This window comes from Mercenaria mercenaria, chromosome 11, assembly GCF_021730395.1.
Source record: "Mercenaria mercenaria strain notata chromosome 11, MADL_Memer_1, whole genome shotgun sequence".
NCBI classification, from domain to species: Eukaryota; Metazoa; Mollusca; class Bivalvia; order Venerida; family Veneridae; genus Mercenaria; species Mercenaria mercenaria.
This window is the reverse complement of record NC_069371.1, coordinates 80,939,287-80,952,522: the sequence shown is the minus strand read 5'-3', so window position 1 is coordinate 80,952,522 and position 13,236 is coordinate 80,939,287. Positions and strand designations below refer to the sequence as shown.

Below are 13,236 nucleotides of genomic sequence, written 5' to 3'. Positions count from 1 at the left end.
TCTATTATGCACTTCTTTTCCCTTCGAGTTTAAACATAGAAATATGAGTAACAGCAGTTTATGATTTTTTTATTATTAGATACGAAGATAAAACAAGCAGTAAAGTAATTAGAGTCATTAGAAAGGAGGGGGTGGTTACATTCCTGAAGATGATAATTAACTATTCTAATTCCAACATGTCGACTCATTGTTCTCGAATGGTGAGTTTTTTATCAGGTATATAATTGATACTGACAGTAAGGGATGAATGAGATAACAAACGAGGTAATTGTATCATTGAGGCGCTGTAAAGCCTCTTTTTACCGGAAGGTGCTAGAACGATGCAAGCAAGCAAGCTCTAAAATGTTTTGAATGACATGATGTCCAGTAAAAAAAAAAGACACCAATAAAAATTTGAGGACTAACTGCAAAACTGATTTTGGAAAATAAATATATAAACAAAGAACCGGAAATGTCGACAAAAAATCAACGTACCGGTGTATCGAGACAAAAACGGCGGGAAAAAAAGAAAACACATTACGAGAGTAGGAATATAACTCGTGCCCAGCATGTGATATGATTCATTAAACCGAAGCAAGGGTCAAGAGGGATGTTCTCTTAGGAAGCGACTCAGACACAAAACAAGTTTGCTATTTTGTTTCATGGTTGCGTTCTATCCTTCCAAATGATTTTCTCAGAGATGTTGTTGCATTAATACAGGCAAAGGGAGCACTAGTGCAAACAATACCATCTGTTGAAGGAATGGATTTACCTGCGGTAGGCTTCCCTTCGTTGAGAACATTTTCTTAATAACTGTTATTTGCATTAAAATAAAACAAAACACTTTTTGTTGAGGTTAACCCGCAGACATATCAAATGATCTAGTTTTTTTTATCACAGAAAATTAGCTAGACCTTATCTAACATGTTTAATCATTTGCAAATCATTTATTCGCATGTTCGTGTCGGTGCGCGCTATAAAAATCAGCCCGTTTCCAAATATCTGGTTACAAATGACATGAAAGACGCAAATCAAATAATCATTTATCTTCATTACGCAAAAAACTGCAACAAAAAAGTCCAATTGTTCAAAATTAATGGAAAAACTCTGAACAAAATATTTGGATGTATCTTTTTTCCCCCGTATAATGTGCTGTATCACTAAACGTACTCCTTATGCTGCTCTTTGATAAATCGCATGCTTTCTTTTTAAATACAGACTTTTCATGTCCATGTTAATTGTAAATATGATTCGTTACAATATATTATGAAAAACGTGTATTTTTCTCTCATGTCTGCCTTTTACCAATGTTTTATGTGATTTCTTAAAAAAGGTTTATTTCAAAATACTTTTTTTAAAAACATTCAGCGAACCAGAAACCTGAATACCGGTGTCTATACTCTATGTGGGTATTTTAATGGTGACAGAAACGCGCAATAATGGAAACATACCCGTTGCTGCTCTACACCGTAACGTAAGGTCAATTCCGCCGACGTAACGCGGTGGCCACATGCTATTGCGGTTGAGAAATCTCACAAATGTCGATTTACAGACTAAATTATAACCACTGACTTGCAACTATTTTTTCACCTCTGTGTTCTTTGGGCAGTAAATCTATTAATTAAACAGAACCAATATGTAAAAAATCCACCTAAAAGCGATAAAATGCTACAATATTCCAGTAAGAAATATATTTATAAAATTATCGAACATCAGTACTTTGTCTTTCGAACCTGCTTCTGCTGTAATTAATTGGTGTGTTATTAATTCATAACACACCATATATTTATCAGGTATTATTTGATGATCCCCATTGACTATCTACCTCTTTAATCCCCACAAACACGTGCAGTAGAAGACGATATATGAGCCGCACCATGAGAAAACCAACATAGTGCATTTGCGACCAGCATGGATCCAGACCAGCCTGCGCATCCGCGCAGTCTGGTCAGGATCCATGCTGTTCACTTTCAAAGCCTACTACAATTAGAGAAACCGTTAGCGAACAGCATGGATGCGCAGTCTGGTCTGGATCTATGCTGGTCGCAAATGCACTGTGTTGGTTTTCTCATGGTGCGGCTCATATATGCACCGGCTTTAAATGAAATTTGTATTGAATTGTATTGTATTGAACATTTGAAATTTTCCCGATCTACATATTTTTCCTGGAGCAATCTGATTGACTGAAATATAGACACGTGATTTTTGGCACACTTCTGCCGAACTTGTACTAATGATGAAAATAAATAGGACTCCGGAAGTCGCTACTTGTTCTCAACGTTAATACTAAAAATTACTGCTGAACGAAACAATTTGTGCGAGTTTAGATTGAAGTTTGTTTTCAATGACAGTTACATGGCTACTCTTGTAGATCAGAAAAATATTTAAAACCCGTCTGGAGGATGTCACGTGTAATATATTAATATAATTTTTACAGGGTTTTGATTGTCCTACGGTCTCTTCTTTAATTTTTGATTTTCTCTCTTATTATGAAGAACTTGCTAACTTGTTGCTTTTTTCTTTTCGTAAAATATACACTCGCGAAATTGACTTGTATACGGTTTGCTTATATTTCTGTTAGAATTACTGTTGACAATGTTTTGTGTTACATTTACTAAATTACTTCTATTTTTGTTTATTCTGGAACCGGAAGTTACGCACTCTACTGACCAACCGACATCAGAACCAGGTATGTTTAAATTAGACATATTTACGTTGGAAAACTTTCCGGTTTATGAATAACGTCCATCTGGCATTTATGCTCTTCCATACGTGTGTAGTTACTATAGTAAAGACATGTTTCACACACACAAAGATCATACGTACATGATTTTGATTAGAGAAATAACACGTTATCCCTGAAAAAAAAAAGAACACAAAAACTTTGGTTGGTTTCGAGATTATTTTTGTTTGCAAATGAATAAGGAAAATTCACATGTCACCTTTGTACCACAATACATAATTCTATCCTCCAACTGACTGCTGTTTTGACGTGCGAAGAAGTTTTTTTGTTTTCCTTTCTTCGAATTTCTCGAGGTACGTGATGCTGTTTAATCGACTTACGCAAGTAACTGGAAAACTAAAGGGCGGAGGGCGAGTGAAAATATTAATGTCTTGTGGTCTGAACTGAGCTCACAGGGTGCGTATTTTCAACTATTAAGACGATGATGTAACTGCCAAATTGTCAACATTATTTTACCTTTCCTGTTGAACCAAGTGCAAACCATTAATTGATAATTGATTACATTTTAGAAAGTATAAACAACTGAATATTCTAATACTAAAGAAAAATCATGTTTATTTTCATTAAAACATGACAATATTGACGTCACGTCGATTATTTTTTGGCGCCACACAGGCGAGTATGAATGCAACAATATTTGATCTACTGCATTTGAGCACCGAATAATAAATAACAGAATTAGTGTTACACTGTTTGTTTGACGCACAAAATAATTCGCGTAAAAGACGTCTATGCAGACTTTAATTATTCCGCGGGACGTGAAACCGCTTCGCCGTGATTCGATTTTATTTCAAGTCATACTCCAAAAGTAAAGGTTAACAAGGAGTTAAGGACATCATCACTGAAATTTGATTACACATAATGGTAAGAGTACATGTTGGCATTTTTTTTCTGAAACAGTCTAAGGCAAATAGTTACAGCATTTAAAAATTGTTTTATATTAATATAAAGTTATTTTTGATTCAACTCTTTAAATCAATACAATACAGAAATATTTGCACTTTTTTTATCCAGCGAGGACCTTTGTCAGGTTCAATGTCATTTTGGGAGTTATAGGTCTTACAAAAGGTATTAAAATATTATCATTTTTATTTGTCTCAAGGATATTTTTATTGAAACAGGTAAGCTGTTTTGTTCAACGATATGTTGGAAAAGCATGCCAGCCCACTTGTAATGTAGCTCTACGTAAAAGACATTGGTTTAGCATAACGTAAAACACGGTTACGGTGACGTCAAGTCGACCTACTTATTAGTGCAAGAACGCGTCCCTGTTTCATACACTTTGTACACAAAAGACGTACTAAAATCGAAATAATTATAGCAGCCAGGCTCTCGTTGAATTATTCCGCAGGCGTATAACCTCTCCATCGTGCTTAAATATATTAAAACATGGTTTTGCTGTATATCATTTATTAAGTAATGTTACAGAAAAAATAGCGACAGAATTTTGCATTTGTCCCAAAACACTTCACCGATTTATTTGCATATCAATGAGATATGCGTAACACTGTAGGTCACAAGAAAATGTAACTCTTTCAATATGTTCACATTACCGTAGCAGAAAACTTTGTAATTACTATCATATCTGGATTTATTTCTTGTGTCAAATTATTTTGATTACAAAATACTCATTTTATTAATAAAAAAACTGACATGCTTTGCATTCTTTGACATAAAGCATTTACAAATGCATTAAACTGTGCTTATCATTTGCAAATTTTACACATTTTCATTTTTGGAAAGAAAGACATAATTTGTCGATTAGATCAAATTACATTCACCTAGTACCATACAATTAATTCAAATATATGAATAAATTGCACATAAATAGAAATCTTACACTTTTGATGACAGCTTATTACAGAACCGAAGAAGAATGTAACTCTAGATTAAATGTATTGATTTATAACAAAAAATAAGAAGAATGCGACTCAAGTATAAATGTATTGATTTTCCTTTAATTTCAAGAGAAGTGTGAAAAACGTTGTAAATGTTGATTTACTATAAAACATATTCCAATACTCCTGGACGTGTTATGTGATCACGGATGGTAAACGTGCAATCCTATTCCCATTGGGAATACGCTTAAAATGGGTTGCGCGACTTCCGGTGCTGGTGTTGCGCATCAATATATACAAAATCGAGGTAGGTGGGTTTTTGTTTTTGTAAATAATGACACATTTATGAGTGTTTTCGAAAAAAGCAAAATGCTATTCGACACAAAAATGAATAAAGATCATATGTTTGAAATGCGAAATTATTAATTTAAGAATCAGCCCTGATATCATGAAAACTCTGCTGGCTCGGTCTGTCAGAAAAGTTTGGAATCATAAAAATGCAAATTTTCTAACTCTTGTGCCTTCTTTCTGGAAATGTGACGCTTCTAATGATCAAACACGTGTATAACAGTCATGAATATTACATACACTTGAACGAAATGTTGCTTTAGGGGGGAAAGATTGGCAAAAAAACAATCGGGAATGGGGTTGCGCCCTGGGAATGGAGTTGCGCGTATACATTATATACATTTATGATGTATACGAGCAACTCCATTCCCGGTGCGCAACACCATTCCCGATGATTTTTTTTTCAATTATGTCCCTGTAAGCAGGATTTGAAGCAAATAATTTTGATATTCGTTACTATATAACAGTTGAGTTATCATAAAAAGCATCAGATGTCCTCAGATTAAGTATATGAGGTCAGAAACTTCCATTTTTGTTGATTTCATACTTTTTTCACACTTCGTGCCGCCAGAGTTTTTGTGATAATAGAGCCGAATCATAAATTACAAACCAGATATTTTATATATACGATGTATCATCATACTTGTGTCGAATAGCATTTTCCTTTTTTCGAGAAAAAATATTCTTGTCTCATACGAAGCAAAATCATGACTTCACATATCTCAATTTCGTCTATTTTTACGCGCAACACCAGCACCGGAAGTCGCGCAACCCATTTTAAGCGTATTCCCGGCGGGAATTGGGTTGCGCGTTTACCACCCGTGGTGATGGCACATGCGACTGTACGTGAGATTGAACCGGGTCGGTATGATGAAAGTGAAGGTCACGAACTGCGCTGAAATGTCAAATCTGACCGTCATATTTCACGTCCAGAGCATAATTTAGTATCTATTCAAGGAATTGACTTTAAACTTAGAAAAAATGCAGGTGGCGATGAGACGATATGCAGATCACACGAACCACGGTGGTAAATCAAAGGTCAAGGTCACAGCAAGGTTATATTTGTCCGTGATAATTCGTGTCCAGAGCATAAGAAACCTTTAAGATATTGACTGTAACTCGGGAGTAGCGATGAGATGTTGTGTAGAATCCATGTACTGGATAAATGGGTAATAAGTCAAGGTCACAAACAGAGATATAATGTCAAATATATGCTTTCATATTTCGTGTTCGCAGCAAAACTTAGAAGGTAAAACTCAAAAGTCAAATCTGTCTGTCATATATTGTGTCTGGAGCACAAGTTAACATGTATTCAAGATATTACCTTGAAACTTGGCATATAGGTAGGTGATGATGAGACGATAATACATAGTCAACACTCCACATGACTTGCATCTGCACACCTACATTAACCTGCACCCCCCCCCACCTCCACCCACATCCACCAATATTTAATTTCATACCATTTGCAAATGAATATTACATCAATTTTGTGCAACACAGGATTCTTGTGTACAGACCGGAATGCCATGTCACTGACATAAATCGGACGTCAAGAAATGGTGGAAGGTGGATTCTTGTGTACGAACTGACAATTTGGGAGAAAGAAATGCGCAAAATTCCTACAGAAAAACACTAATTTTCCTTTCCTGCAACAACAAGTTAATGATACTATAATACTATAATAACTGGAGCAAAAACAATCGTCCGTGCGGATTTAAATAAATTTTACCTCTGGCAGCCTAAATCATAGATTGGCTCCCGTCCATGTATTTTTTTTTGGTCATATTTCTCATCATTAACAGTGGAAGTAACTTAGGCAGGTTTTTTCTATACTTACATTTTTATTGCCCCTGGCTCCGAACATGTATGGTTTAGTCATCAGATGAAAATGTGCTATTTTACAGGCTTAAATCTACTTATAAAATGCTAACAGTAACTTTAACTTCTTTCTGTGTATTTATTTTAGAGTATCAACCGATTGAACCATGCAAAACTCCGATTCCACCAAACAATGGCACGGTTAGTGTTTGGGGTAACAACATGCTCGTGGAGTTCACGTGCGATGACGGTTTACTTCCGGTCGGAAGAACGTTTGGCTCGTGCAATCCTACAACAAAAAAGTGGTCCGTCAGTCGTCCCATTTGCGCATGTAAGTACAATTTCAGTTTGTAAGCAGAGAAGAGAAGAGTGGCAGATGCATACCTCTTTAATGTCCGCATAATTTTGTAATGATTTTTGTATATGTAGTCAGACATGTTATTTTTACTTACTAGTTTTGTTTTAGTATTCATGTTTCTATATTTTGTACAACAGTGATAAAATCTGTACGTTACATAAGGGAATATCACCTCATTTACTAAACCGGAAGTAGTAGTATTGGTAGAACTAATAATAACCTTTTTTAAAAATGAATTGATAGCTGATGAATGTTGGAAGAACACATAAATTTTTAGATAAGGAGTAGCACCAACTGTAATTGAAACCGGCAGATATGAAAGGCTTCCGTTGAATGAATGATTATGTCTATTCTGTATAAACGAGGTAGAGGTTGAATTTCATGCAAGCCCGGAATGTCAGTTTTATGCTGGTGATTATAATAGTCAATTTATTTGATAATAATGCGCATCAAACGAAAGCTTTTAAGGTTGTCTAACTCTGACAGACTTAAATACTTTTTTCTAGTCAAAGTGGTATTCGTACCCTCACCAAAACCTGCTTTAGTATTATATACGAAGGAACGAACATATATATATATACTTTAATAGGAGATATTTTGGTTTAAAACTGATTAGATTTTTATGTACATATTGTTAAACATGCCAGTCATTTTTATGTTTGTCTAGGAACAAATATGAATATTTTTGCTGTAGGTCAAATAATTTCATAATTCTATGCATATTCTTAAAATTACCTTAATACAAGTCATAGTTTACTTAAATTTCAGGCATAACTGTTTTATCTGGAATAAGATTGTCTCCGCGCTTTTCGGTTTTTTATACGTTTTCGTCCAGATGTTCTGTAATGGTGTTTAGTGATTCCTCATGTAAATATATTTACATATAAATAAAAGGTGTATATAAAAGAGGCCACTGATATAAAAACGTAAGACACAAGATTTTCATCTTAAAATATATATGATGTATTTGAAGAGAAATTCATGATTGACAATGCCTTCTCAAAATATGTCACAAGTGACTGGTATATATTCCAACTCCAATTGAAAAGCTATCAAAACATCGCAAATCCAATTTATGAAAGTGTCAAGTCTCTTTATACCCATCTTAAATCCTGATATCATATTACTGTTGTGTATTGTAATTTAGGCCAAAAAACGTTGAAGTGAAATTGCGACCTCACTATTTTATTCGGTTGCTTCGTCACCTAAGTCATTGTAAGTTGTCAGCAAAATTATTTGACTCTTCAAAATGAATTTCCTCGCCTTTGAGCTAACGTTATCATATTTCCTCTGTCCCAACAGAATTAAATTCATAGTCAGGTATCCCCACTCATCATTTAATTAAATGTATAATATATAATATAACCTTTATGGCTACATCAAATATTTTTACAATATCAAAAAAGGACAACCCCAAAAATTGATCACCAGTCTGGCTTTGATATTTTCTGTACATGATATTCTATTTTAGAGGAAACTGTTAGATTTTATATAACATTTCAACGTTACGTTTTGAGAAGGATATTGCTTCTTTATAATATTTCCTTCTTAAGAAAGCTATTACTGCTTTATTGGTATTGCCTTTTTGAGAAAGCTATCACTCAGTCTTCATGCATTTTAGGGTTTAACTGGGTAGACGTGAATGCCCTCTGAAAAATCAATAGATAGGAACCGCAAAAAGAACTAATTTCGCTGGAAAAAAATAAACGAACAAACATCTGGAAAAATGTTTCCATTATACACTACATTTTTAAACTTCCACTAGAATATTCTTTCAGTTTCGCTGAAAAATACTCTCTCGTGAAATCCGAACAGGGCAAATTTAAGTTTTAAAGTCCCTTGTATACGAGTGTTGTTTGAGTTAGAATCAGCTAGCGGCATTTGATAAGAAATAAACTTATAGTTCAGGCCCTATTATGTAAGTGGTCATGTTTAGAATTACCTCAACATGTTACAACACTTCAGAATTATCAACTACATGGAGAGCTTCATTTATTGCGTACACATTTTTAATCTCTGTTAAGTTACAATGGAACCGGAAACGTCAATATTCAGTTTTCCATATTGACATCTGAATTCCAATAACGTGTTCATGACGTCATCATAAAGTATGTCGTTGCGTATTTTTAATTTACATCAGTATTTTCAATTATATTCTGGCTATTGAACAGATTCATAATACTTAAATAATATTATTACGTGCAGATACGTATGTAATTAAAAGATCATTAGCTTTGCATCGAGAAAGATGCACTCGTTCTTTAGCGGAATAATATTGCGCTCATGAAGCTCACTCAAGTCGCGCAATATTTCCGCTGCAGAACTCGCGCATACTTCGCGATAAAGCTAATAACATACAAATATTTACTGAAGATTTCAATTTTATAAATATTTGCATTGCAATGCTTATAAATGCCATATTAATAAAAGTACTTAAGTACATATCAAAACTGCTAATGTAAAACTATTTGCCTAGAAATTGCTTATTAACAAACCTAACTGACAGGGAAATGACTATGCTGCAACATTACAACAAGAATTTACATACTGCAGATGAATTATGACATATACACTAAATAAACTGAATTGATAACTTTAATTATCGTGCAATAATTATAACTGAAACAACGCCTTGATATAAAACAATTACACACGCTTCGATATTGGTGTACATTAGCATGACCCAATATTTTTTTCTTGTGTTCCAAATCATTAATTTTCTATTAACGCTTCCAGATACCAGATCATTACAGGACCATAACTAACGAGGAATCAACCCCCAAAATGCAACTGACAGTTAGTGTCATAAACTTATTTAATACGACTATTCCATGTGTATCACCTAGGACTTACCCATTAATTCGTTGACCTAGAATAATTTATTACATGTCTTTGATTTCAAACGGAAGAGCTGGGAAAGTTTAGTTTGATACTTTGGGCACTTTCATACTTATTGCTATTTTTCTGATAAATAAGGGTTTGGGTGGGGGAAGAGCTTATTGCAACTACAATGTACGCATTAAACGTACAAAAAAGCAACGTACAAACATGACATCAAATTAGTATTTCATATCATATATACGGAGTGCCTAGTTTTGTTAAATTCGATCTATAAACACTCAAAAACTTAAAAAAAAATCTTACAGCAATTATATGACTTATTTGAAAAAAAAAAAAAAAAACAGTCGATTTTCAAGGTATGTGTTTTAAGGTGAAAAGTTCACAATTTATACGATGTCCTTTATGCTTAGTAATTTTAGTGTTCATCAGTTGGTTACCATGAAATAAACATATATTTAAAAATTATAATGGCAACCTATATCGTATTTCTAAGTTTACATCAACCTTCTAACTAAAGGGAGGCTTAGTTTGAAAAATAGATTCATGGTTTGAGCCGCGCCATGAGAAAACCAGCATAGTGGCTTTGCGCAGTCTGGTCAGGATCCATGCTGTTCGCTTTCAAAGCCTATTGGAATTAGACAAACCGTTAGCGAACAGCATGGATCCTGACCAGACTGCACGGATGCGCAGGCTGGTCTGGATCCGTGCTGGTCGCAATGCCATTATGTTGGTTTTCTCATGACACGGCCCATTTATTGATTCTATTTTATTCAAATGATTAATGGAAACAGAAATAGGTTGTTTTGTCGAATTAATTCTTGCTGTGGTAGTCGCTATATGACTATGTGTGAAGTCACGAAAACATGTGGCAAATCGTTCAGTCAAGAATCTGACAGTCAAACTCAATTTATTTTACCTTGTCTCTGTTTTAAAAATTTAAAAGAATAAAAATTGAAAAAGTGGAATGTTACATTTATAGACATTTTCATGTGTTGTGCACGTCCTAACTTAGCACAAGTAGGTCGGAGTAGAAAATGTATGGAAATTGCGCACTCATATCGTCAAAGTTAGAAAAATCAATCTAGTAAAATGTGAGAAACATCGTTTCTACAATGGTTTAACGGATTTTATTTTTCCGTTCCTATTTTATATGTGCATTGCTTGATTTGCTTTAATTGCTGATTTGTTGCTCACAATAAGCATCGTATCGTTTGCTTAGTCAGTTACGTTGTCACAGAGATTGTTTAATTAAAGAAATGTATAAGCCTTTTCAGATGTAGCAAGGTAAAAATATGAATACTAATTATGATAAAGAAAACCAAGCTGTAAGGGAATAAAAACATCATTTGTATGTCTTAACCAAGTTTGTTTGTTGTTAGATGTTTTCGTGAGAAATGCCTAGCATGTATATGTTATGCTTTCTTTACAGTTATATGGTCTGTGTATAGCTGTTGGTTTTGCATTCAGTTGTACTAAAATTTGTTCCGACCCTACAACTGAATGGAGTTTCCAAAATTTTCAAAACTGAGGATTTCACACCGTTCACCTTCGACATTAAAAATAACATTAATACGAATACAGGAAAGTTTTCATGTAGATGTCATATAACTTACTATAAATCTATCCAGTGTTGTTAAAATCCACAGAATGCATTACTTTGATCCAATTATTGCATAGATGAAGATGCCCAATAGTATCTGCAAGGCTTTTTTAAAAGCTCCCTAGCGGTGTTCTTGCCACTGACCGTTCCAAGGCGGTGCCCCACTGTGTTCCTTTATTTGTTCGTTTTGTCCTCGTGTGTTTGCTTTGTGTGAGTGTATGTGTGCGTCCGTGCGTGTGTGTTGGTCGTGTGCACGTCTGCATGCTGTGAGTTGCAATTAGGGTAGGTTGCGTTTTCGGAACGTGGCATTCCCTGTTGGATATTTATCTTTGTTTTTCAAAGAACCAAAATACTCCCCAATGGGATACTGACAAAATCCTCCTGCTCAATTTTTCCAATGGGACAAAATTCCCTCGTTCATTTTTTTTTCTTCAAAATATATTCAATTTTCCGCTCCATTCCGTTTAGAATAGACCATTAAAATCCTTAAAATGGTAATTTTTCAATACTGTTCACCTGAAGTTTTTATTCAATAAAATCAAAGGGGTGATTTTGTCCGCCTTTGTCAAACTGAGCACGGTGGACTTTTTTCCAGGGTATTTTGTCCAACATTCCTCCAAGTTATTTATATCTTGTCTTTTGTTTATTGACTTTTTTTAGACGACATATTACAGAAATTTTAAGCAGATTGTAAGACAATTTATCTTACCAACTTTTTCTCTTATCCAACAGTTAAGGCCTTGTCACTTCAGTACCTGAACAGGCGATGGCGGTTTATATCCACACACTGTATCTTCCTCTTAAATACTACTGATGATATTAAGACGTCAACAATTACCACTTCTGCCTTTTACTAAATAATTCAAATGTAATCTCATTTAGTGTAGTTTTAAACACTGGAGGACATTATCTGCATCTCAGCCTATCTTGGTAATCACCGCTTTCATTACTTAGACGATTCTAAAATAAGACGTTATTGTATCAAAGTAACAAAATTAAATACAATACAAAGTAGCTAATTTGTAGTGTTTTATGGGAATTTTTGTGAAATATCTGGGACATATACCCGGTACCTGTGAAATATCACGCACGTTGTAATCAGATTTACCAAAAGCGCTGTAATTAACATCCCCACCTGTCATTATCTGCCTATCATTATTCTTATTTATTACTATAAAACACATAAATTCCAAGAAACCCGAGTCCAAACTGTAACAAACGACTAATACACAACATGAGATTGTCAAATTTAGATGCATTTGTACCCCAAACTTAGGTTCTGTTTTTCGGACAAGAGCCAGTTTTCTAGCGAAGGTAACGCCCCAAATTTAATGAGAAGAAGTGCAAAGTAACTGTAGATGTATCGATTACCCAGCAACAGCGTGCTTGTATATCAATAACGGACTATATACTTACCAGAAACGGGAGGAGGCTAGATTGGTTATTTTAAAACTGGAAAAGGGGAATAAAAATAGTCTGTGATTTATCTTTCACCCCAAGTAAAAAAAAATATTCGATTTTTTTTTGAAACTGTAAATTTAAATTTTAGAGGTGCCTCGAAATTCGAAGCAAGTCCGAAATTTTATTTCGATATTTAATATACGTGTCAGCTTCTGAGGGGCGGAGTTGTTGTGGTTCTTTTTCTCTGTATACTTTACGGAATCGATGAACTATCCCGTTAAAATAACGTAGCAACTAGCAAGTTACC

At 34.4% G+C, this 13,236-nt stretch overlaps 2 protein-coding genes across 6 annotated transcripts in view; one reads left to right on the top strand and one right to left on the bottom strand.

The window, feature by feature from the left end:
- The window catches only part of LOC123531186 (atrial natriuretic peptide-converting enzyme-like), a 79,450-nt gene that overhangs the window by 53,440 nt on the left and 12,774 nt on the right, over positions 1–13,236 (bottom strand). The gene's annotated exons all lie outside the window — the stretch shown is intronic.
- LOC123531398 (fibrillin-1-like) overlaps positions 2,555–13,236 on the top strand; it is a 126,480-nt gene continuing 115,798 nt past the window's right edge. For 3 of the 4 annotated variants that reach the window (XM_053517903.1, XM_053517904.1, XM_053517901.1), the window contains exons 1-2: positions 2,555–2,668; positions 6,878–7,060. In XM_053517903.1, coding sequence (XP_053373878.1) covers positions 2,575–2,668; positions 6,878–7,060 — 277 coding nt within the window. In that variant the 5' untranslated portion in view covers positions 2,555–2,574. Of the gene's footprint in view, positions 2,669–4,747; positions 4,868–6,877; positions 7,061–13,236 lie in introns of those variants that run through there. The other variant, XM_053517902.1, reaches the window with a different exon arrangement.